Source organism: Pyxicephalus adspersus, chromosome 1 (assembly GCF_032062135.1).
Source record: "Pyxicephalus adspersus chromosome 1, UCB_Pads_2.0, whole genome shotgun sequence".
Classification (NCBI taxonomy): Eukaryota; Metazoa; Chordata; class Amphibia; order Anura; family Pyxicephalidae; genus Pyxicephalus; species Pyxicephalus adspersus.
In genome coordinates, this window is record NC_092858.1 from 151,300,774 (window position 1) to 151,328,417 (window position 27,644).

Sequence of the window (27,644 nt, forward strand, 5' to 3'; positions counted from 1 at the left end):
GAGAACCAATGCACGTGTGTACGTAGCCTAAGGCCCTGGAGTGGATACAAGTAGTTACTACAGGGCTTTTTCAGGAAATGCTTTTGTAGGTGCTACATGAATATCTGTGATATGCTTAGCAACCGATCAAATTGTGACTTAATGGCTGTGCAATAATGGACTCCAATGTACCAGTGGTGAGAATGGCTGTGTAATGTATACCAGTAAACTGTACTTTTTAGTCTTACACCAATAGTTAGCTTGTTATTCATATTTCCAGGAAAATAATAAATTGCTGGAGAACACTGGAAATAACAGTGGGCAGATTTATAGTGTGTAATACACTGATTTTTTTGGGACAAACTTTACTTTAATATTGGTTGACTGCTACATAATGAATAAAACAGTAGCACCATTTAAATTAAAATGGCGGTTAAAAGAAACCTATAGTTGGGTGCGAAGCGTTCACTATTCACAGCTGTTTCTAGTACTGTATGAAATTTATGCAAATACTTCTACTTTTGGGGAATTTCCCTAAACCTAAATTAATGTCTGCAAATGAATAGGTCATATGCTTCTCTCCGCTATCTAAAGTGTAAATGTCAGACAATTTTAACCGCACTTCTGCTTTCACTATCTAGTGACTGTTGGGTCATAGGTAGTGTCTGTTGCTAGATCGGCTAAAAGCTTCCTTGCAGTCAACTGTAGAAATATACTTTCAGGCTGAGTCATTACCATCACAATTCATCCTCATATGCTGCCCTTGTCACATTCCCCACTGCGAAATTCCTCTTCTTGCAAGCCGTCAGATGCACTGCTGGCATGTTTGATACTCTGTAGCTGTAATAACAAGAATGCTTATGAAAAAGGACTTCATAATTCCAGAAGATAAAAAAAGCTAACAAAATATTTAAAGCAATTTTCTATGGACTTACAGTTTGGTCCACGGAAGGACTACATTCCACTCTCCACTGTCGGTTAACAAGTAAAGATGAAGAGGTAGATAAAGAAAAGATGTAACAGGGCAGTGCAGGGTCAATGTTAGGCGTAGCAGTACGTAAAGTACGAATGAAATAAAGTGTATCCTTCTTTTCAACTCTTTTCCTTTACCAGCAGTCTTCCCGACCTCTTGACGGCTCACTTCCAATATTTCAGTAGCAACTTCGCTTTACAAAAATAACTACACTTGCTCAGCGAGGGAAAGACAGCATAATAATCCAAAGACAGATAAAACTAAATTATTGTAAGAACATATTATCCAAATTTCAAAGTCACACCTAAATTAAAGAGCAACTCCAGTCAACCTGGAGGGTGTGCATTGGACTAATAATGCACACTCAGAACAACTCTTATGATAGAAGTCTACCCGAGCACCACCTTGAAGAGCAAACATGCTCAATGCAAGACCATTTTCAACTGCTTTGTATAAAGAAAGATGTCAGTTAATCAAATTTGCTGAATACTAATATCACTTTTAAAAGCATACATCAGTGAACTAAAGTCTGTTTTATATAGTTGCCTGGAGTTGTTCTTTAATAATATTTCAACAGTTAGTCCAACAAAGATTGATTTGTGTTACTGTATTAGTACACAAACGAAAAGCCTTGATGAGTACTGGATGATTGGAAATCGCTATGCATTTCATAAATTATATTAAGTTTGCTGCAGAGGCCAAAGGCACAACAGAAAAACAGATTTTAATAAGTGTATTAGTGTATCTATATAAAGTAATCCACAAGAGTAGTACAGAAAGTTTAATGAAATAATTAAAAGATTTATTAACCATTTTGTAGCAAGTACATAAAAAAGGAGGAAATACTTATATTCTCTTTTGGGAAACACATTGTAATCTTTAAATTGATAATTGGTTACAGACAAAATCAGGATACGCCCGTTTTCTCATAGAACAGTTTTCAATCTCATGTATTATCATCATCATCATTTTCATTAACCCTTTAAAATATAGCGATTATCTCTTGTAAAATATTATCTGTTCAGCAAAACATTAAAACATTTATATGTTAGAACCACACAGAAATATAGGCAATGCTCTCGAATATATAATTTTAGACCACCAAAAAAATTTAGACAAATTGCACATTTTTTTGAGTACCTATAATGCAGAAAAATTCATTTATACATACTTGTAAAGGTAAAGGGCAGGAATTAAAGGGGGTGCTGGTTTACCAGTACTTGGATGAGGGACCTGCATTTAGTAGTTAGAGTAGCTAAACTCAAACATTCCACTGTGGGTATAGAGGCTAAACCAAGGCTGGGTACACACGTGCAATAATTGTCATTGGAAAGGATCTTTCACGATCCTTTCCAGCGACTAAGGACTGCATGATGCATGAACGAGTGCTGTACATACAGCACCGTTCTAAACTTTGGCGAAGGGAGGAGGAGAATGACGGAGCGGCACTCCCTTCACATTCATTAGGATCGTTCGTCCATCGATCCGCCAGGATGGTCGTTCAGACGATGGACGCTGTACACATGCCAGATTCTCGTCCAATATCCGCCCTGAGCTGATTAGCGGACAAGAACCATTGGACTTGTGTACGTAGCCTAAATCTGTCTTTGGTCACCTTAACTTTAGAAGATAAAGGGATTAGCAGTTTGTAGAAAAAAAGATAAAACTGCTGCTGTGTGCTCCCCAAATAGGAAGTGACAAGGACACTGCAACCTCAATAAGGAAATGTAAACTTGCTGAAAATGTTCTTCAATAAAAAAAAAAAAAAAAAAAAAAAAAAAAAAACAAGTGCAGACAGCACACAATGTCTAGAAACTTTACGCTACAATATTAAGTTATGTGAGAAAGTAAGCACACTACATGGATATTGTCAAATTTATTTTTGCATATTTTAAAAAGTAATCAATAGATCTTCATTTGAAAAGTGCCTAGAGATAAAAATGATTTGCTTGAACAAATCACACATAAAACTGACATGTGTGTTCATTCTCATAATCTAAATTAGTGAAAATATTTTTTGAATAAAAAAGTATGATCTGTCATATGGAAAACATAAATATAGTTCTACATTTATCTGCACTTTAAATTTTTATGAAATTTATCAAGTGTTTCAGATTAGGTGCCATTATTAGGAACTTACTTAGGGCATATGCTGGTGGAACATAATTTAAAGATATTGAAATTCTGGTATTCTCTTTGGTATTGAAGTGCTAAGTGCCTTCATGCCAATGATCAAAACAAGTCTCTAAGGCCCTCTGGTAAATGGTATGCCTAGGAGTCTAGCTAATGATTAAAAAAATAGCTAATTTGAACTCACATTACACTGTAAGAAATTTATAGAAGCAGCCTATGTTTTAAATGACTGCTAATTTTCCCAGGACTACCCAGCCCAGTAAAATGAGCCAAAAACTGTTTGATGCTAAAAGGGGTCTCCAATAACATTTACAATATAAAATGAGATTGGAAGGTAACTTCTAAAACAGTGGGTGTGACAGATTATTAAAATATAGTTGGTAACCCACAGTAACAGCAGACATATTAGGTGCATTCTGAAGACAGCATTTAGAAGACCCCAAGTCCAATTTTAAAGATTAATAATGAAAATTATATAGCTCAGGGTTTCTGTATTGCTTCAGGGTTTGGTAAGCTTCCAGTCAACAAGTCAGTTATGAATTCTGCATCATTTCAGAGTGTGCTAGATGCAAATGTAAGGCCATGTAAGTTATATAAGATCTACAAACACATTTCTGTTTAAAGAGCCCAGTATGTACTTATTTTTCCCCATAGTCCATCATTACACTGATCAATATTTTTGTTGCATTATTGTTGTGTTTTTATCGATATATATTACCTTTATCTGTAGGAATTGTTTGAATGAAGATTTTTTTACCGGTTTAAATATGTTAAAAAATAAAACATTTCTATGGGGTACATATATATTTTAGATGATTCTTTTTTTTCTCCCTTAGATGTAGAGAGAAATAGTCTAAAACAATAAAGCAAGCTCTCTAATATTATACATGTTCCCCTTCTGCCGTCACAACAGATGTTTAGCATGGGCTGCACAAGAAATCTAAAAGCAGCAAATCTTTTAAGTCAAAAACCCTCAGCCAACCTTCTCTCTGCCAACAGCGTATTCTGTTGTTTATCTAATTAACACACCTGTATCAGGCAATTCATGATCTAAAAGAAAACACGATGATCAGCCTAGGCCACATTCTTTCATAGCTTTATGTTCCAGCTCTGAATACTGCTACAATTTCATTAAAGCGAATTAACGAATATAAGTCAATGGGAATAACTGGGTAAAATGTATTTACCCCTTAATAACCCTTGGGTTTAGGGACCCCAAAATGAGATTGGCTGTGATGCTGTCTCTGGGGCTTGCCCCAATTCAAATTATATGTAGAGCTAAAAATCTAATAAACACAACAAGTGGCTCCAATATTGAATATAAAAAAAAAAATGTATCGGAGGGGTTACGGTTATCTGCAGACTTGAAGTGAATAGAGCCGAGAGATTTTATCTTGTGAGGTGTTTGAGTAATTGTCTAGCTCTGTGAGCTCATTACCTGCAGGTTATTAGCTTGATTGAGTGAACCACTATTTTTATAATATTGTGTGGTTTTCTCCAGGCATTTTTCATAGTCCATTAAACGTCAAGGGTTTTGATCTCTAATATCCATAAATTTTACAGTACACATTTTATTACTACACATAAAACTATTTCTCAATACAGTAAGTGAATAACCATAGAAACAAGGAAGTTAGAAAATGAAATGTAAATAAATAAGTTTTCCACAATCTGTTACTGCACGGATGAAAATTTAGTATGTTCTAGAATATTTGAGTATTATGAGAAAGGCTGTTGATTATACAAACATATAAAAAAATCCAAAAAAGACCTACAATGAATATTATTTTACCTTGACTCTGAGGAGAGGATGGTTTCAGGTTTTTAAGTGCAAAACATCTTTTTATTTCATTATATAGATTTGTAAATTTGTTGCCTGCATATGAAGGATTAGTCTTAAAGTAAAACTAAAGTCCCATTTTTACAAATGCTCGTTCAGGGAGATGATCATTGAATGAAGGGACAGGTGATGTCCCTTCTGCAATGGTTTTTATTAAATGGTCTGAATGCTCTAGGCTTGTGGCAAACAGCGGATTTCTGCATCCACTGCATCAGCTATGTTCGCCAGATATCCCACATGCCTGACTTCCTATGCTCATGCTGGGAATGAACAAACTCTTGCGTGCCTGCACAGGAGTTATGTCATCCTGGCCCAGCCAATCAAGATGGCCGCAGATTGGAAGAAAAAAAGCAAAGAAAGATGGTGGAGCCCTGTAAGGGCTATTCCTATTATATTCCTATAATATTCCTAATAAACACCCAAAGAAATTTCTTAGCCACAAGTAGAGCAATAGGAATAAAAAAAATAGTTTTTTTCAATAGAAAATTCTATAGTGAACAAGAAGACTTTAACTTTAGAAGAGATGCATAATCTCTCTTCTACGTTGAAAAGCTTTTACGTGCCTGCTGATATGTAATACCATGGCATATGCAGAGATAAAAAAACACCCGAATGGGACTTTATCCAAAGTTCGATGACCAATCAAAATTGACGAAGCTCCCGAAACCAGAGGGAAGAGTAGAGGAAGATGTCTATGTTGGTGAGGGAGAATGTGGATGTGGCATCCTGGGACATTAGGCTTGTATAAGTACTCTTTAAGTAGCTGCAGTTGACCATTTCTCCAATTTTTATGAGAAAATAATCATTATCAAAGTGTGGACAGTTGTTGGTGTAAAAATAAATAATTGTGTATTAGAATATTATACATATTTTAGCCTTTTCCACTGTCAATTAAATGTTTACGTTACCTTCACAAGTTTTAAACATGCTTGCCGTTTTATATTCTTGTTATTTTGATCAATGTTGCAGTTTTGTGATTTGTAGAGGCTGCATATATAGACAGGTACTACGACAGGTACTACGGTGACTTTGTCTAAGGACTCATTCAAATTATATTATCCTGTGTTTAGGTATATTGCATGGTTAAACTAATCTATTTTAAAGCAAAAATTAAACAACTCACCTTGCCTCACTCCTTTTGACACCAGCATCCTCAACCAGCAGATTTCTGGGTTCAGAATCTTCAGCCATGATGATTGGCCATGCTAGAATGAAGCAACTTTTGCATATGTGCAAATTCATTCCTGCACTGTATGTTAACTTACTCCAAGTTGCGCATACAAAGTTCAATGTACATTTCAGAAAAGATTGCCAACAGGTAGGTACGTTTTTTTTTTTTTAAGACAAGCTGCTCTTTCATTGTTTTCAATGAGCCTGCGGACTATGAGTCTATGGCTTGCACTGTCAGAAATGTGCAGCAAAGCACAACCATTGTGTAGGTACACTGCATGCAAAAGCAGAAACTGCACATGTCTGATGAAAATATCTCTGCCCCATAGTCCACAAGTAAAGTCTTGTATATCTGTCAACCAGCCACAGCCAGCAGACCTTATGTTCCCTGTCCAAATACCCATTCTGAATGCCCAATAAATGAGAAATGAATTAGTATCTCAAGGTGGGGTAATGCATCCAACATCTTTTAGTCATAACTGACAGGTGAATCTTGTGAAAAGTACCTTTTCATGATAGACATTACATTTTATCTGACTTTGTATAGGTTTCAGCCCAGAATAAAAGCTTATCATACTGCAACTCCACCTTAAACAGGATCCACAATAGCACACCCCAGGCTTCCCTTAATAGCCATTTCTGCTAGTCAGACTCTGATAGAACTAATCGTTAAAACCCCATTACCTTTCTGGGCTTGAGTGCACTCTCTTCAGATGTACATGAATCTACGGCATCCCTTGTGTCCACCTCACTTTCCTCTTTACTTTCAAGTTCATCCTCACTGGTTATTGGTCCATTTTCACACATTGGGGTTTGGAAATCATCATCCGGTAATGGGGGATAGCTATATTTGAAAGGATCCTAAAATGAATGAAATAAAAATTGCTCAAGTTAAAAAAAAAAATACAGCTTTTTTCAATATGTGACTTTAGGGGAAAGAAAAAGAAAAGTAAAATGAAAAAGTACATACAAGTAACAAAATGATGACTGTGCGAGGAATTGCCATAAATGATAGGATTAGAACAATTATCAGGGACAGTGCTGTTTAATACCATTAAGCTGATAAAGTTCTGTAAAGGCTTTTATAACGTTGCATATGGATAATTTGTGATATCATACTTTACGCAGTTTCACGAATGCACAATTTTTAAACTACAAATATTTGGTATTAATTTACTTAGGAGTACCTTATCTTTGCCATTTACCAAAAAATTTTACTGAAAATACGACTTTTATAAGCAGTAGTGCAAACATTGTGTGCCAATAAATTTGTAACTAACACCAGTTCATTCTACAGAGCCTCTGCTTTCATTAATGATAAACTGGGGGTTTTAGGAAATCTTCACGCTTAAAAAGGACATTTCAACCAAAAACCCAAAAACAGCCTTGTGAGTTCGGCTTCCACAGGAAACGCCAGGTAGCATTCCATTTTAGTTGCACAAATCTTTGGATCTACTTAATAATGACGTTCCTGTGGGTTCATTTCCCCTCCGTCCCTACCCTGACCCAAAGTTTGGGGGAAACTCTGCCAAAGCAGGTACTAAAGCAGGTACCAACATGCCCAATTTTTTTTCTGGTTTCCTGTTACAATAATAGGTTACTACAGTGACTATTTCCCCAAATGACAAGTGAACACAGCAAGCAAAGCCTGAAAACACTTACTGTTCCTCCCATGTGTGGAGGTAAGTATTCAGAGCTGATGTAGTCTTGAACTTCATTCCGGTTCACAAATTTCAGCATGTTTATGGCTTCCGGACCAAGCCAGCCTTTGACAATTTTGAAAGCAGCTGGGGAAACAATGTATTTTTTATTTTTTCAAATATACCTTACATCTCTGATACAGACACACCTCACAATAAAAACACAGCACTCAAAATACATTTGTAGAATTATTGTTATATTTTTAATAGAATATTTTTTGTTTTCTCCTGAATTAATATATTTGCTACTAACTCCTGTGGAATGTTCTGCATTATACATCCCTCACAATATTTAACCTGGAGCAAGAGCCAATGGCCAAGGAAAGCCTGAAACCAGAAGGCTCATAAGTCTAGTAAAAGTGGAAGGTCCGGTATACCTATAGAGCGCCTGGTTTACAATGATTGGTGCACACAGAAATGATCAAACAACTTCCATATTCCACTTAGAAAAAGAGAAAAAAAAATATTGATATGGTTTATTTAACTCAGTCAGCTTTAGCTCATCATTCATATAGATTCATTGGCTTTCATTTCACCTTTCACCTTCCTCGCTCCTCCAATGACCTACTACTGACTTCCTCACTGATAACCTCGTCACATGCACGGCTCTAAGACTTTTCTGGAGCTGCCCTGACTCTCTGAAATGGTCTTCCTCTATTCAGCTTGCTCCTACTTTTTGCTCATTTAAAAGACACTTAAAAAAAAACCTAGTTTTTCAAACTTGCCTTCCCGTCGTCTTCTGTCTCTGAAAACCCTAACTACTCACCTGCTATTCCATATCCCCCCTCCTATTGTGTGATACTTCTCCAGCTCTTAGATTGTAAGCTGTTCTGGGCAGGGTCCTCTCCTCCTCCTGTGTCACTGTCTGTATCTGTGCCATTTGCTACCCATATTTAATGTACAGCGATGTGTAATATGTTGGCGCTATATAAATCCGGTTTATTAATAATAATAATTATGCAGGTAACATTTGTATAAAATAACAGCCATACACAACTTGGTAAAGACGGCCACATACAAAGTAAATCTAAAACCTATATTTTTTTTATTTATTCATTTGAATGAGAAAAACCTGCTGATTGTAATCCATTACTAATCCAGGTTTTCACAAAAATGTTTGCCTTTAGTTATACTTTAAGATGGGAGAACACATTGTTCTTTAGGGGAGCTAAGCATACTGTGCTTGTCCTGTATTAATTCCACGGGATTATTGCTGACATCTGAAGGTGAAGTTGATAAAAACAGAAATTAACACACAATCTGGCAGAATTCTTTCTACGCCAATGTAAATTGAATTTGATTGTTCTTTTTAACATAAACCATGCTACACACATCTCTATATGATGATTTTTAGGAGCCCTAGAAATTCCTCTATTAATAAAATCAGAAGTTCCTTTCTAAAGAAAAAAAATTATTAAATTATTGTCTGATCAATTCTTTGTACATTTATGTCACTGTTCTTTGTTCTATGGGCTTGACAAACCATAGGCACTACTAACAACCATGATTACTACTGGGATTAAAGAATATAGGATGGAATATAGGATGGCATGATTAAAACAAGCCACATTTTACATTCAAGCATCACTTGCAACATTTGGGATGTGTAGGGTATATCAAAAGACAGATAATGAGCATTTCTGTGGTCAAAAGCCTTCATTATTGCACGCGGTTTTTCAACATCTACAAATAAAGTCTGTGTGTGACCTGGTGGCAATCGTTTCCTCTTTGATGAAGGCAAGAGAACAAGGATTTCACCATGTGTATATTGCTTCTGTTCTAGCTCAGCATGGACAGATGTTAAAAAGCCCATGTCGGGGGACAATGGCCTGTGGTCAGCCCCACTATGCTGATTAAAATATCACATTTGTGCAAAATAATGTGTTGCTTGGCAGAGTATAACAATGGAAGGAAGCAAAGTGTCTCCATAACACCTTGTCTCTTTTTATTATCTAGCCTGTACAAGAAAAATCTAACAACATCCCTGCTCATCATGTAGGCTATAGGTTTTATATAGATTCCTTTACAACACAGTTATTCAAAGCAGCCAAATGCAAAGCATACAAAATCCATGGCTTAAAATAGAGCCACTTCATTGCAAAGCTCTGGGAGGTGTTTCAATGTGTGTGACCAGTAAAGATCTCTAAAGAATATTTGATAGTACAGCTTTGTTCGTGACAAAAAAAGCACACTGCAATGCAGCATGCTACAAAATTGCAAGACAAATTTGTAGTATTTCTTTATTTGCTGGGTAAACAAGCCTTTAGTCAACCCGAATGATCTCCCAAAACATCTTTGACCACTCACTCCACAACAAAGTGATCAGTGTGTGCGCGCAATGTATTTCAATGAGAAACTGCAGGATTTTTCTTTTACCTATTTCTAACCTTTATGTCAGTTAGATTCTGCAAGCCTCTCTTGTATTTTTGGATGTAACTTAAAAACTGTTGTCACATGACTAAACTATGAATTTTACAATGCGAATGGTTCCTACAACTATTTGAGTTGAGAATGCCACCCATGCATGTTTATCAGGCTTGGTAATAGGTGCTCTTCACTTACTAGATTACTTGGAACAATGTGATCACCTGATTTTTGTACTACAGCTACATGTGTATATGAAAAATAAAAGCCCTAAACAAGTGCATTGGAACCTCTGCAGGGAGAAAAGGTTACATTTAATTAAAGACTGCAGTGTACTTTTTGCTTGCTTTTAATTGAGCATTGAACATAAATACAGAAAGAAGGTAAAGCATTGTAAAAAGTACAGATATTTGTCAAAAAGATAAAATGCAGAACATTACTACTAAAGAAATCTACAGTACTGGTAAATCAATAAATAAATAACTTCCCTTCAAAATGTCTTTAGTTATTTGTGTTACAAAAGCTCAGTCTCCCCTGGAAACATTCAACCAATTCTGAAACAGGAAAACTTCCTCAAATAAGAGAAATATACTCACCATTCATTATCCATGGCATTTCAAAGATTACAATCTTTGCTGCAAAAGTATAAAAAGCAAATATTAAAACAACAACAAAAAATAAAAGCAATTCAAACAAGTATTTTTTAAAATATAGGCAACAGAGAAAGCAGCAGAGAGAAAGTTTTACTCAGAGCTGATGTTATACTAAACCTATACTAATCCTTTATTTTATACTCTGGAATAGGGCTTCCCAAATATTTTTATATATAGGCTGGGTTGGTGGTTCTGGGACCCCACAGATTAGAAGTCAAAACGCCCTAGGACTTCGAAGATCTGATTTGTTGCACACATCAAATACATAGTAACCTAATAAAACCTAAAGGGAGCTAGTGACAAGGCAAAGTGCAATTGAGAATAGCTTTAAATGAACTTCCATGACTTCTGTAACTACATGCTCTTTGCAGCATATAATTCTCAAAGCCCACAGCAGAAGAACTGAAGTTGCTCAGGTTGTTTTCTTAGAGTCTTCCCTCCATCCCAGTAGTGACAACTTGACATTTTTAGCATTTTAATATCAAACTTAAATGACTTCAAGACATTTTCAATGAGTTTTAGGATAAAGACTTCCATAGTGAATGCAGATCCAAGAGGGCTTGCTTCAAAGGCCATTTACTTGTTAACAATGTGTAAATACTTAAATGGGTATAGCCTGATAAGAATTTTTCGAGTCCAACCTTAGGGTAGGAGCTCACAGACGGGTACTATAGGACAAAATGTTATCTATCAACTGGCCACTGTTTTTAAATCTATTACCTAAGGGGTATTGCTTCAGAAAACAAATTCACCAACCACAAGAAAAATCATAGCTGCACATAACCTTTAAAGGAAAAATATGTTGACTTAACGATATGCATTCTTTTTCCTAAGTATATAGGGAACAGGGCAGAATGATACATATAGGTTAAATGAACCCCCCCCCCCCAAAAAAAAAAAAAATTGACCCTAGAATATGTGGATAACACATGACTATGATAGGAACAATGTATTCCCACTCAACTCTAATCTTCCCATTCTACATAAATTTAAGGTCTTTAAGAAGATACTTACACAAGTATCTTGGGTAGTAGATTTTAAAACAGCCGATTACAAAACGTACAAAGTCCATATCCTAAAAAAAATAAAAGATACAAATATATATCTATGTTATTCACATTGTGGAAAAAAAAAACACTCCACATTTTATTTTTACATAGTAATACATTCAGTCTGATAGAAACCATAGCCAGATTGAAAGCCAGCACATGAAATGCATCTCTACAAACATGGTTTTTAAACAAACTAAAAATAATGCATAGAAATCTGATGTTTACAGAAAGCTAAAGCCCGAGTGAAAAATAGCTCCATTTACTAGAAACATTACTAGCCCTTGGATACAGAGTAAAGTCATGGGATATATTTTTCTAACCAGTCCTCTAACCAGTAGGTTTCCTCTAGGTATTCCGGTTTCCTTCCACACTGCCCTTTACCAGTTACCCGACATATTACCTTCTATCCTGTATACTGCTCCTATATACTGCTGGTGTACATGAAGACATAGCTGTTACTTATCTACAAAACCAGAGAAGTGGAGGAAATTAAATATACTTCTACTGTAAGAAAAAGATAAGGCATTTTAGTGCAGGGATCGGTTAAAATTATTACCATACAGTGACAAATGACAATTAAAAGGGGAAAAAAAGATTGTCCCAGCCAGGGGGTGGGTAGCTAGGACAGGACAGAATCACCCCCTCCACAATACGTTGCAAAGTTATCATTACAATCTGTCTACGTTGACAGTTCAAATAGATATAAAAGACTCCCACTGACCAGTAACATGAATCTAGAGTATTGCATAGATGTCAAAATTATGTCAGAGAATTGTTGCTGCAAAAGTGCTTGTGATAGTTTCCAGATGACAGATGAACGAACGAGCGTTGTGAACACATCGCCCTATTGTTCCAAGGAGCTGGAGACTGTGCTCTCCTCTATAAGATGAACACCGGTCAGTCATGATCAGTTGTCCATTAATTCTCTATAGTGACAACCCTAAAAGAGAACTATGCAAATTTTAAAATTTAATTTTTACCTAATGAACAAACAATGTAAAATAAAATTTTCCTTATTATTTTAAGAATTTTGTTAGCACTATGCTGCTTGTCATATTTCAGAACGATGCAACAAAGCTAGTTTATAGCATCTGACTGATCACAATGCATCGCCATACACACAGAGTATAACATTTAACCAACTCTGGAAGTGAAATGTCCTTGAGGCATTGTCCTTTTTATAAATATATTACTTCCACTTCAAACAGCAGCAGGGAAAAAAATCATCACTTTATCTTCACAAACTAAAAACCCAGGAGGATTCTAAATGCAAATTCCCATTATCTGTAGAACTACCTATCCTAATGAAACCACTTGCAATGAAAACCATGTTTTATCTCCTTTGCATATGATATCAGGCTTGCTTATTACTATGCGGTGAATCTTGCTGCCAAAAGAAATGTGCACACGGATACAGATTACAAAAAATAAGCAATGTTCAAATTTTTTTAGTAAAAGGAACAAGTAATCAGTTGGTATTAGGTTTCATTTTTGCTCTAATATTGCATGTAGTTACGGGCTGTTACAGGTTTGACAATGTAAGGTCATTCTTTCAATAGGAAACAGGTTACAGAGAAATGACATAAAAGTTTTTCATTTTTATTGGAGTTTGATGTGTCAGAGAATGTATTTTGTAAAGGTTTAAAATGTTCTAGATTTTGCTTCTTGTGACTCTAGTGTAAAGTGACTACACGTCTACATTAAAGATGCTTTGAAGGCAAACAAAATTTGTTCATAAAGTGTTCTTTGATGTTGGTTCCACAGAGAGGCTTAACCGCCTTCTCAAATAGTCTAGCACATCAAAGTCACATAAAATGCTATGGTATATGGTTTCATCGTCTACAGGGTTAAAGAACGAACATTAGAAATTAAGCAAGGATCAGCTGAAAAAATAAAAAAAGGATGAGTTCAAAGTTGATTATAGTTTATTTTTAGCAAATAAAAGAATATTACAAAATAATGCAGAACAGTGCAGGAAAATATTTCCAATATAGTCAGTTAAAGCCACCGGTCTATATTTTGCATCATGTACAAAGTATGTACTCAAGGAAAATAGATTACAGTTGATGTCCCTTCTTCAATAATTCCTGTCCCTTCAATAATCCCAGTCAACCAAAAGTCACCATCCTATTTGATAGAGCTTGAACTGTTCCGTAAAAAAAAGTTTGCCTACTCTGTTCTGAAGCAGCAAATAAAGCAATATGGTTTTACAATGTACTGACACTGTGGGGCTGAGGCTTTATCCGTTGCCGATTTGTTTTTCATTTGTTAAAAGTGGCATTGATTAAATATAGCTATATATATTTCAGTCTGCAAAGCAGATATATATTTATTTAAAAAATCTGCTGTGTTTTAAAACATGCAAATATCCAGCGAGGTAAAATGCAGGTACTAAATATGTAACACATATAAAATAAATGAATTAAAAAAAAGTGGGATTGTCTGGAACACAATTATGATTTGGCATAACACAAGAATAGCAGGGTGCCAGTTCACAAATTAAAATGCTTCATAGGAGGTTCAAAGTATTAAAAGGCCGGAACCTATACCATATACCTGTAGCTCTCACTAGTCAGTGCCTGGGACTGAAGGAAGAGAGAAAAACCAAAGCCAATTTCTCACTTGTTCTTTTGTTTGAGTTTTTTTCATACCTTTTAAATAGAATGTGTGATATCAGTATCTGTATATGATATTTGGGGATAGTGGGGATAGCACTGCATTCCTAAAGCAGCCAGGTAGGAATAAACTGAAATCAAAGGATACCCGTCATGAAATAGCAGGGTTAGTATGATTTTCTGTCACATTGGACAGATTTTTTTTTTATGCAGCCCTAAAAAACATCAATACCATCACTCCCATTGCTATATTACCTTTGTTAAGATTATGTTCAAGGTCTTCATTCTTCTAACTAATCTAAAACATTTTGGTCTTCAGTCTACTCTATACCATCACAAAAACCAAAACATTCTGGTTTAGCGATAGCAGTAAATATACAAAGGGTTCAAATGACTATTCCTTGGTAAATAAACAGTGTAATGTTCTCAAAATAAAAAATACTTAAATTACTTTGTGTGTGACATGGAATATCTTAAAGTACGTACATTTGTGTGTATTTATGTAAAAAAGTATTATACTCCATTATAGTGTAATGGGAGTGGACACACACATAATATTACATGCAGACTGCTTTCTGTATAGTAGTTCTGCACAGTGAATTATTAATCTCATTAAAATATAGGGCAAACATGTAAACATGAAACATAATAGAGGGCAAACATGTAAACATGGCACATAATTGCCACAATAAACTTTCACATATGCTTGGAGTTCAGCTTGAAATAAATTAGACTGGGTTCCTATAAAATACAGCATAATAAAATGATAAAACTTACAATGTTACTAAGTCCGCACTCAGCCATATCAAAGACAACGGTCAGAAGTTTGCCTGGTTCCCTCTTGGCATACCGTTCCAACCAAAACGCCACACACTTCTTCTTGTCTTCATTGGTTTTGGCATCCCGTACATGAAGCTTTACTCTGAGCCAGACTACAGAAAAGGAAGTTAATGAGCTGTAAGAACGATATGGCTGGAAATCCAGTGATAAAAGAACAGTCCAGTCTTAAAGAATGCCTCCAGAAAACAAGGACTGTAAGTAAACTGCTAACAGTACCCTGAAAACATTGCATTAGATCTAAAACCACAATGCCCTCAGATTACCTCAATAAATAAAAGTAAGAAACCAGATTACATTTTACTTACAGGGCTCCTAGACCGGGATCTGCATCCTGTAACATGATTCTCTAGGTTTATCCTGCAAAGTCAGTCAAACAGGTTTGTAATACTAATGTGATGCTTGTCCGGGACATATAACATATCACTCATTTATGTATTTCAGGTAATAAACTATGATGAGAGCTGATTAGGCTAATGATCTACCTTTTGTTTTAAATGCCTTCTGAAAAACATGAGTGCATTTCCTGTTATGTGTGTGCATACAGCTTCTCTATAGCTGTAAATCTGCAGTATAAATTCCAAGACCCTGCTGCTTCTCAGCAGATGTGATAATGTTACAACTTTGTGTTCCCCATTTGAACCTGATTCATTATACGAGAAACTGGGTGATCCAGCAAACCTGGAATGGATTTCTTCCAAATCAATCAAGCACTATTATTAGTTGGCAGAAGTTCTCAATCCTGGATCAGGTCCATTCCAGGTTTGCTCGATTACCCAGGATCTCCCATCCTATCCAGTCTATTTTTCCCAGTTTAATGAATTAAAGCTCTGTTATTACTATAATGGCTGCCCCAAAAAGGGAGACATCTTGCAGAACAAGGCATAGTACACACACAGATAAGGCAATACTGGTGACCAGCCCTTTACCTTCTGCGTTTTTTTTTCCTGCTTTTTTTGGCACAGCTTTCAGAATTCAGATCCTTTTTCTGTAGATGGCTGGCTCCTCAACCAAGCTGTCTGGCTTTTGATTTCTGGATTTATTTTTTTAATAACTAGCTTGGATTTGACCTTTTAAGATGCAGTTATGCGCTACAGACCTTCATGTTCATTTTAAAAGGCAATACAGCTTGATGTACCTTCACCACTGCAGTTAATGGGTACATTCCATCTGGATTTTCATTCTTTCAGTTTACATGCAATAAATAAGACGTCTAGACCAGATTTAAGTGAGCTGAAAAGTGCATGACACTGCACAGTAGAAATTTTGCCTAATGAAAACTCTCTTCGACTAATAAAAAAAAAGCCACAGGCATTTGAAAGTTGATATTATCATTTTGATGTGAGTTTTACAAGGAAGCAAAACAAAACTTATTACCGAATGGCAGAGCAAGGGCGAGCTTTCACATGACTGACTGTTGGATAACAAAGAATAGATAGAACAACGCCTGGCCTAGTCATAGGACTATTGTTTATTCCAGAACAGAAGAACACTGTAATGAAATTTCACACAACTTCTGCTCTGCACCAAGTGAAACATTTGTATATAATTCCTCTAAAGATTAGATGCAAAATGAGAAAACAGCTGTAACACTGAGAAAACTGTAAAAGAAATGTGGTTGTTTACAGACCTTGGATCTGAATAGAACACAAAGTATGGCTCTGGTATGATAGAAGTTTAACCATCACAGTTCTCCTTTTTTTCTCAATCACAAATAAACAACAAGTGCAACAAGTAAAATGCCTCAGGCAAGAGGATAAACCATAAAAAGCCCTGAGATGGAGGGCCTTCAGCTTTTTACATCAATCGGTGTCAAGCACAGGGTGCTGATATAATGGAAGCAACAATTCTATCATGTACTTACCAGGTGAACACTGTTTAAAATCAAAGACCTTGGTTCTTTTATGTAACGTGAAATAAAGCCAACACTTAGTAAGTTTATCTTATTGCAGCTTTTAACTTACTATTCTCACTCTTAACCCTATTTTTATAATTATTAAATATATGGATAGGTGGATATACTCAGAAGTTAGTAGCTCAGTAACTGAGAGGCTGGAGCAATGTTTCTCAACCAGGGTTCCAGGATGTCCAGGGGATCCTCCAGAGGTTGTTAGGGGTTTCCCAAGAACAATGACCAATTTGTGCTTCTATGGTCAGTTTAGGTGACACCTATGATCTTTTTGGCTATCTAAGGGTGATATTCTTCCCACTGGTCAGCAATGTAAGTGGCTTTTGTTCCTACTGACCACCATGCTAATGTACTGTGAGCTGTGGATAAGGTAATTATAGTAGGGGTTCCCTGAAGATCTGAAAGTTATTTCAAGGGTCCCCCTCATGTTAAAAAGGTTGAGAAAGGCTGGACTAGAGACTCAATGGCCAATTAGAGGTTACCATACTGCATGCAGAGGTAAGCACTTGTAATAAGGTTGTTTATTTCAAATGTTTTTTTTCATCTGTCATGTCATTTTAACTTGCCTCAAGTTAACCTAAAAGGGGACCTGAACTGAATTTCTCTTTAAAAAATTTAGTTAGATGGGCAGCATGGCGGCTCAGTGGTTAGCACTCTGGCCTTTGCAGGGCCAGGTTTGAATCTAGGCCAGTACACTGTCTGCAAGGAGTATGTTTGTTCTCCCCATGTTAGTGTGGATTTCCTATGGGTACGCTGGTTATCTCCCACATTCAAAAAACAAGAAAACAAAACAAAAATAGTAAAAAACCATGCAGTTACCCTGTAGGTTAATTGGCCTCCGCCTCAAAAATCATCCTTAGACTGTATTAAAGACATCTGGCTGAGGAAGGGACATTAGACTGTGAGCACCTTTGAGGAACAGTTAGTGACATGACTATGGACTTTATAAAGCGTTGCGTAAAATGATGGCGCTATATAAATACTGTGTAGTAATAATAATAATATTAATATTAGTAGTATCTGTTTATAAAGATCATTGTCAATTTTTTTAATGCCACGTTTGCATATATTTAGAAAGCAGCTTTTAAAACTATGTGTAAAATGTATTTTATCACTTTTCACAATGCTTAGGATTCCTTCTTGGCCCCCTGGCTGGAAATTTAGTTTTCCAATTGGCTGAACACAACCATTAGAAAAAAATGCAATTCTAGCCAATTAAAAATGGGATAATTTCAATGTATACAGGCTGACTGAACATAGACAGAAAGTCAAACCTTTGAAGGTAAAGTCGATTTTTACACTGTTGCCATCTAGGGATTGCTGGAGAGCAGTGACATAAAATTGGAGCACTAATGAGCAATAATTACCTTTGATCCTCCAACCCTGAGCACTCAATCCATTTTAAGCTTTCCTAAGGGTTATACATGTGATACATTCTACATTATGAGAATTCAAAAAAAGCAAACAGCAAAAACAGCCATCTTATTAACATTGCATACACGCAGCCAAGAGTAGGTAGATGAGGCATAGAGTAACTATTAATCTATAAATAGGAAGAAATGACAAATGGGGAACATGCTAACCAGGTCATTGCAATATTCACCTATTGCATCTATTGATATCAGCAGTCCCAAAGAGAATTACAGGTTTTTTGATGCATTATAAGCTTTTCTTGTATATTATGATACTATATTCACTCTCACACAACTTTATAAGCTTTTTTTTATTGCATTCCATATGAAGTATATTTTCCACAAATTAAAGTCTAAGGTTTAAATTCTATTATTAGAACAACTTTATCACAATATTCGATACAATAAAAGTATGCATTACATTTGTTTCACTTACACAGTTTATTGCCTTCTTTGTCATACCCATGTAGGTAAGTAGCGCCGACTTCAAAACACCATCTGGGTAACGTGGATTCACTCAGATCTGTAAAATAATTAATTTAGTCCTTCGTAAGTCATGAGAGACTTTTTTCTATCCACCTAAATCCTAATCAAACTTCTTAGAATTTCTCAAACATCAGAGAACAAAATTTGAGAAAAATAAAAGTTAAAAACTATATGGTTGTTATAATCTATAATGCTGTGTCCTCAAAAAATGAGGACAGAGTGATGCCAAATCCCCTTGAGAGTTAAAGATAACAATTACAAACTTGGGAATAGTATATAGGTTCTGCAAGTCTATACCCAAAAAATAAATAGCAAAATGTTGACTTATAGTTTATCTACAGACAAAGTTCTATAAAAGCCTGGAGGAGGAAAAAAATCCCATTCAGATAGCATTTTCTGAGATACAACAGCAGGAAAACTCTCTTGGACAGTTTTCACTGGATCTGTACTTAGTCTACGAACATATGTAAGACTTTTGTTGATGGAAAGGATCTTTCATGATCCTTTCCAACCACATACACTGTACCACGGTACATACAGTGCCGTTCAGTTTTATAAAGAGGGGAGAGCGAGCAAGTGGCACCCTATTGCGTTCTCCCCCTTTCACTTCCACTGAGGTTCTTCGTGGATGTGCAAGGACAGATCAATGAATAACATTGGATGGGCGCTGTACACATGTCAGATTCCAGTCCGATATTAGCTCTGCAGCTATAATCGGATGACAATTCATCTAGCGTACGTATGTAGCCTTGGACTGTCCCCTCCCCTCTATTCCTGTATTGGTCAACCTACTTTGTACTAAAAACCTACTCAAACTTTTTTTTAAAATTTTTTTATCATTTTTGACAGTGATCATGAAGACAATGAAGACGAATAGAAGACAGCAAATAAACAGGTTTATACTCTATGCAAAACTAAAATGGAATGGTTTTAAATGTACTTTGAAGGAGAATGGGCATTAGCCATATAAATAATTCTTTTTTTTTCCAGCAGACAACTTCAGATTTTGAATTCTTGAAATATAACACAAATATGATGAAAATATACAGTCACTGAACCTGCATACAGTTATTTTCCTAGAAGGCATGCTTTTTATACCTTGTACTAAAATTGGAACAAAAAGCCTCAAAAGATATGTACAAGTCATCATACATTTAGGTTGTGTCTGTGCCACTCCAGGCAACAAGTGAAATTATTCAGTGAACTGTAAATGCTATCTATGAAACATCAAACCTAGCTAAAATCTGAAAATCCACTCGATGTACTCTTCTCCGAGTTAGATATAATGCACTGCAGCCACATGCTGACAGCTCCTTGTGTTGTTTGGGAAATCTGCAGTGTGCGGGGTTGAGAATACCTAAATGAACACTTTAAAGTGGAATTGGCTCACATTTCGAACTTTGTCGATTAGCACTAGTGTTATGCTATAAAAAAATCACCATAAGGCAACCATTTATATTATTTTATTATCTTTTTGTTCCATTGCAGGTGTTGCAGAGGTCATGTTATATATCTATTCATCTATGTAAATATATTTTTTTTTGGAAATCAAAAACATCTCAAATGAAAAATTACAGGTCAATTTTCCCTTAAAGCTCTGAAAACAATGGGGTTAAAATTGCTCAGTGCAATTTATAGCTTTCCAGCTATTTTTAATATAAAACAGGTTCCCCAGGCAGGCAGCATGGAAACCAAGAGTTTTATTCTAAGTTTTAAACATCAAGAACCTTTAACTCCACCATATGGTGGCCAATACAACTAATGTGTGACCTGTGCTAATTTATGAAAATATCAGGCTTGAACTACTCAATGATGTCTTCATGTTGGTATTACATTTCAGATTTTAGCGATCTTGCCTGGAAGATTACATTACTTTAGAGAGGATTCTTGTAGGCAAGAATAAGTAAAAGTTAATAAAATAAAAATAATAAAGTGAGAATCCCAAGATTCCAAAATATGTCTTGATATTTAAACAGTGGTGTTTAATTATTGACATCAGCAGGGAATAGGGTTTTCCCTTGTGAGCACCCTAGTAAAGTAAGCATATAAATGATTAGGTTTGCTTAAATATTGAATTTTTTTTATGGGTACACATCTAGTACAGATTGATTCTAACCTCATATTTCTATTCAGATTAGGTGGAATCAAAATGCAGTACTACTACTATAAACTTCAAGTTTTTATCACTGTAACATGGGGGGTTTGGTGTAAACCGAATTGTGTGAACACTGACAGATATCTTCATACTGTCAAAGAACAGTGGTCATCTATAAAAACCACTATATAGTCGGAAGGCTGTATTTCAAACAATTCACAAGAGCAGAAGGATGGAGTATCCACATGACCATTCTGGTAAGCCCTAGTAAGCAGCCATGAATACTTGGACTAGAAGTGCAGACTCTCGAACTTAGTTTTGGTTTAACAGACTGCCTGGACACAATGACAAATGCACACTTTAGCTATTTGGCTGGAACTGCTTTTTTCTTCTGGCCAAGATCAGCCGATTTTTATTTATTATATATTATATAAATTCTATTTTAGTACATATATATATATATATATATATATATATATATATATATATATATATAGTATTATATTTTAGTATGTTTTACATACAATGCATGAGAAAAGGTGAGACCCTATGGCCTGGGAGAAAGCAGAACTCAGTTATGGAAAGTGCAAAGTGCAAAATGCCAAGTGCAAAAGTCACCTCATCAACAACTATTAAAGCTAAGAAAGCCATCCCACTGAAAACTATTGTTGGTGATAAATTCAAGTAGCAGAAGAAGGAACAAATACTATACATACAATGCTGTTCAGTAAAGAGGGGAGGAAAAAGAGTAAGGGGGAGGTTCCCCCGCTGTGTCCCCCCATAGTAAGCATAGTAACAGCAGTTATTAAGCGATTGGGCACAGCTAAACAAATTTATGAGGAGGCTTTACACTTGCTAGAATTTTACCCAAGAAGATGAGAAACTAATTTCTTGGGCAATGCAAGTGTACCATTTCTATTAGGCAAAAAAATAAATAAATAATAATGTAGTGTTGGTTAGAAAATTCATAGAACTCATGAAAACTATTTTGTTTTTTTGATTTTTATATACTTGGGTATCTTTCACATATAGCAAGAACTAACAAATGTCATTGTCCCTTACCATTAATAGCAATCTCTTTCCTCCATCTGAAGCTTTCATCAATCATCTTCAAGGCTTCCTCAATCACGTTTTGCCTCCAAAACAGATAGCTTTCCACCCAGCCATCATCTTTCTGAAGTCTTTCTATGTCACGGCTATCATACTTACTGGAATTGTCTAGAAACAAAACAATGATTTAGAAACATGCAAGTGTCATTTTGTTGTTACAATATTATATTATTACGAATGCTGCAACTAACCCTGAACAAATCCGAGATAGATAGATAAAAATGTGTGGTGGCTTTTCCATTGAAACAAAAGAAGAAAAATGCCCAGCTGAAATAGGATACAAGTTTATTCTGCTACCTTTTCATTTCCTCTGACACACTTTTGTCGTGTGTGTACATTTCTTTGGGAAAAAAAGAGCCATAAAAAAAATCTTGTCGGAGCCAGAGGTAAAACATTTATTGTAAATTTAAAATTATTTCGATAATAGCGCTAAATACCAAGCTAGGAAATTACTTGGCCATCAGCTGAGAGAACGGAACAGTGAATAGTTTAGAATGAACACTATGATGGCCAATATTAAAATTGCTGGGATTAGCATTAACACACAGTTTCAAACATTGCCTTTACATAAAGAATTGTAAGTGATTGTAAATCAGTTTTACTTAATTTTGTGCAAATCCAAGCAAAAAAGAGGGGGCAATAGCAAAAAGTGAATGTTTTTACCAAAGCAAAGTTTTTTTTAGCAAACAGTGAATGTTTTTACCACAGACCACTTCTCTGTCCCTATTCTTCCTTGCATTTTGCTAGTGCCCCTACCACTACTGTTACTGTACAGGATTACATATATTTTTAAAACAACCCTAGCCTAATCCAAAGGGTTCTGTGGACTATAAGTGGTAGCACTATATATATATTATATACAAACCTTGTAAATATTCCTGTGTAAATCTCTTTCTCGTGTCATGAATTAGTTTTTCCTTTTCCTACAGAAAACAAATTGTCACAATTATATTATGCATGGACTGCTGGACATTATGTTATACAGCAGAAATAGTAAAATTTAACAATTTTTAGGCAAAGCACAACCACCCCTGCACCCTTCACCTTCCACGCCTCCCTCCCACCCTCTCTAACCAACCAATCACCTAAATAGTCTAAAGCCTACTTTTTACTTACCTAAAACCACAGTCACATGACAATTCAGTACCCGAGTCTGCTGGCTTTCTTCTTTGTTTACAGAAATATTGACACCTAAAGAACGACCCACATCACAGAGTTAACACTTTTCATTGGCTGTCCAGTGTTTAGGCTCATTAGGAAGACCTGAGGGACATGAACTCATAGAAGTGTCTTGGGGACTGGCCGACGCATCCATTCCGCCGCACAGGATCAGTGGAGCCCCGCTGCAAAAATAGCACTGACAAGGAACTTGGACCGCAGATTAAGCTGACTATAACTTCCTTTACAGGTGGAAAACAAATGCATCAGTCCAGGATAGGTTAAGGGAGGAAAAAAGGACTAGAATTTTAATTTTTGCCTGGAAATGAGCTTTGAATAATGTCAACAAGCTACTGAGAACTTTGACTGCAGGTGAAGAAAATGTTAGGGTATATTAAATTATACCTCGTACATTAAATCATGCAATGACTGGCAAGTGTTCAGTTCTGCAACCCAAAACTAGGAATTCAGAGGAAAGGCAGTGAGGTGCAGGCAGGTTTTCGGAAAATGGGACTAATCCCATTTTCAGAAAATGGGATTAGTCACTATTTAATCCCATTGATCCCTAAGGTGATCTACTATATAGTGTATTTACAGGAGGAGAGAAAAATGGGAGAGATAGTTGCCAATGTGGCTAAATGATCGAGTCTACAGATCTAATACCTTTAATTTTTATTATTTGCAGTTGTTAACCAGAAAATATTGTGAAAGCATTTCATCACTTGCCAACATATATAAATTATGAAAAACTTAGCTGTAAAAGTTATTTTTAACAACTCCAATTATTATAATGAACCTGGAGTGTAATTATTATGGTAATGTTTCTTAACTTATGTAACAAAGGTAGAACAGGTTAATGCAGAATTGAAGAGGAACTCAGTCCAAGCTACATGCCATAAGACAATTTTAAAGAGCCACGGACATGTAATAAAAAAAATAAAAGTTTAAATAATTTGTCAACATGGTATAATACTATCAAAGTTTTTGGTAAAGATCAGGAGGGTTGTCCAAATGGGGGAATTCTTGGTTCAGCCTAGGAGGTCTGTGTTACAGCCAATACAAAGTAGCAGCAGGTTGTCAAACCAATGAAGCACTTAATGAGAGTTTATTATTGATTGCATGGTCAGCAAGAGCCCATTAATATCATCACACTGCAAGAAGTCAGTTTTCAGAGATTTTTGTGCATTATTGGACACTGCAATAAATCGCCTGCTCAAAACAAATACTTTTTTTAAACTTTGGCACCAAGCACCAATTCATTATGCAGCGCTGTACAATAAATGGGTTGCAAATGACAGAGATACAAACAATGACACAGGAGGAGGAGAGGACCCTTCCCAAAAGGGCTTACAATCTAAAGAAGTGGCACTTTGCCACTTGTAAAGCCGGTTCCATAAATCTGGAGCAGATACAAATCTCTCTTTTTCATAGGGAATTTTACCTGGTGAATGTTGCAAACAGACAATGACAACTACAAATCACTGCAATCATTGCGGCAGAGACTTTTCACTAACTGCGAACTAACAAATACCAAGGAGGAATATTCTATCACTGCTACAAACCTTGTGATATGGCCCTAAGGTAATGATCCATTAGAATGAAGAAATACAACAATTTTGTCTACATTTTATTAAATAACTTTTATTTTTATTAAATAACACAAAGTATATCATCTTCTTTTAATAAAAATAAACAAACATTTTACTTATGACTGCTATAAAGTAGTTACAGAAAATATGAAGAAACTTCCACAGAATATGACAGTCAGGTCTGTGGGTATGTTCTCTATACACTGTCTCCAACGAGGCCGCCTGAGTTCCACTGCCCTTGAACTGTCAATGTGGCGACATTTCAGAGCGCTATCACAAGACAAGGCTTTATCTGTCTACAATAGGACAATTTACATTGCACTGGATCTATACCGGGCATTTCCAAAATCTTATCCACCCATTCCCTGGCCAGATAAGTACTTCAAGCTGACATTAGCATATAGATCTGGTCCACAGATATTTTTTTTCTTTAGCTTAATGCTACTTTCATGTTGCACAATCCCGTGTCTTAAAAAAACAAAAAAACAACTCCCAACTCTTTCTATAGAAACAAAGAGTCTCCGAAATCTAAACATGATAGAGAATAGTAGAAATAAAACAACTCTGCCCCCATGATGCCACCCTTGTGCTTCATATAAGCTGGCACAGTTGTTTTGTTGGGGCTGAGTTGCTTTGTTTTTATTATTCTATACCATGTTAAGATTTCAGGGACTCGCTGTTTCTATAGAAAGGGTTGGGAGTTGCTTTTTTAAGACACTGGCACATGTGTCAGTATAAAGTACTGAAGCGAGTGAGAATAAACAAAACAACATTTTTAGACAGTAAGCCGCAGTTTAATTGAACAACATAAAGGAACACTACACTCAAATAAACTCAACAAGGTCTATATCCATATACTGGAGGTCTCTTTGATTGAGGGATACAAGGAAAGGGCCACAGTGAGAAGAGTTTCATTTCTTAACATCACCTAGGAAACAGAAAAACATTTCCCAGCAATATATTAAAAATATCACATATATAATAAAGCTTACTGACCAAAACAAAACATTTAAAGAGTACTTGAACTCAGGATGTCCCTGCAGGCAGTATATGTTTAATTTTTTATTTATTGGCTCTTTAACCCTTTACAGATATCATACGATTATTTCTAGAAATTACAGTTTCTAGTGAGTTGAACAAGCGAGCACGGTACACAGAGCCGTTCTGTTCAATGAAGAGGGGAGAATGAGCGACCTGATTCCCCTGCGCTCTCTTCCATAGGAGTGCACAGCAGTCATTCATCAATCCACCATGGGGCTGTGCACACATTTTGGATTTTTGCTCAAGAGGAGCTTGGCTTCATCTTGGGCAAGAATCATTTGCCATGTGTACAAAGTTTTATAGTAGTTTGGGGATGGGGATATGATATCTTGGTCTATTTATTTACACATTAGGGTGGGGGTAGTTGCAGGGATGTATAACAGATGCAAAATCAAGTTGCTTGATACCAGTTAACAGCCAATGTTTCAAAACATCCAGAGCGCTTGGAAACATGGACATTTTACAAACATTATCTTGAGACAGTGACTTTGTGACCTGCTACCATGGCTGTACTCAGACAAAGCAGATAGAGGCAATCCAAAGATGCCAAAAACCCTTTAAAAGGTATGCGTACTTTAAACAGACAAGTACCATAGAAAAGTCAATGGAATTTCCCATCTGGTCTTGCTGTCCTGCATTATCTGCACATGCTGTGAGTTATCTGAAAGAGCCTTCCATATGCTTACCCTTGGACTACAAGTAACAAGAGTAACTTATCCTTCAGTGTTCTTCACAGCCCTGTTTAGCTGGGCGCGCACCACCCAGGGCCTTTCAGCCACCACCCGGCTGTTTTGGGGTGGTTACTGATGAGTTAGGTCACAATACAGATGCCACAACCCCCCTACAATTTCTTTTCACCCAGCTTAAAAACATTTCTGGGTTAAGCACCGGCCTTTAAGACGGGTTCAGCCCTGCGGCAGGTACAAGTAATCTCACACGGCTCCCGAGGGTTGCCATGTTGCCTGCTGCTTAGCCACTCACACAGCACCGCTGGGGAACCGATGTTTACAGATGTGACAGCAGGAGGCTGCGACCATATGACATTTCCTCCCGATGCAATCTCTCCCCCAGTTTTATACTGTAGTAATCTGAGAGTAGTAGAAGGTAAATATTTTGATAAAAGACACCGAGCAGGGCTGACACCTCTACTGAAATCACTGAAAAAGATCAGCTTTATCCATCCAATTAGTATTCTTCAGAATGAGTTCTGCAAATGGCAGCTTCCATAACCTCTTAGTATAGGTCCACTTTAAAAGCATAAAACAGGCAGGAAATATTTACGTATTGCAGAGATATACTTTTTTTTGATCTTTGCTCAGACAAAACTCTTTATTAAAAAAAAAAGAAGAGCCCATAAAAATCTAAGTCACATCAGAAAGTAAGGTTGAAACACAACAATAAATCAAAAAGAAGAGCTCGCTAAATATATTCACTTTACTTTTCCTTTAATCTTCTGGTGCTACAAAAAAGTAAAATCTTAAAAGCATAAATATGACACAAAACTTCTTTTGTATATTAGACATACCCT

General features: G+C 36.1%; 1 protein-coding gene across 1 annotated transcript in view; it reads right to left on the reverse strand.

Annotated features, from left to right (window-relative positions):
• Window positions 1-27,644, reverse strand: part of MOSPD2 (motile sperm domain containing 2) — a 52,528-nt gene that overhangs the window by 14,360 nt on the left and 10,524 nt on the right. The window contains exons 2-9 of the mRNA XM_072418418.1: window positions 23,194-23,251; window positions 22,281-22,436; window positions 19,074-19,160; window positions 15,257-15,411; window positions 11,827-11,887; window positions 10,756-10,794; window positions 7,758-7,882; window positions 6,780-6,956 (exon numbers count right to left, since the gene is read on the reverse strand). Of these exons, the coding sequence (XP_072274519.1) occupies window positions 6,780-6,956; window positions 7,758-7,882; window positions 10,756-10,794; window positions 11,827-11,887; window positions 15,257-15,411; window positions 19,074-19,160; window positions 22,281-22,436; window positions 23,194-23,251 (858 nt within the window). The remainder of the gene's footprint in view (window positions 1-6,779; window positions 6,957-7,757; window positions 7,883-10,755; window positions 10,795-11,826; window positions 11,888-15,256; window positions 15,412-19,073; window positions 19,161-22,280; window positions 22,437-23,193; window positions 23,252-27,644) is intronic.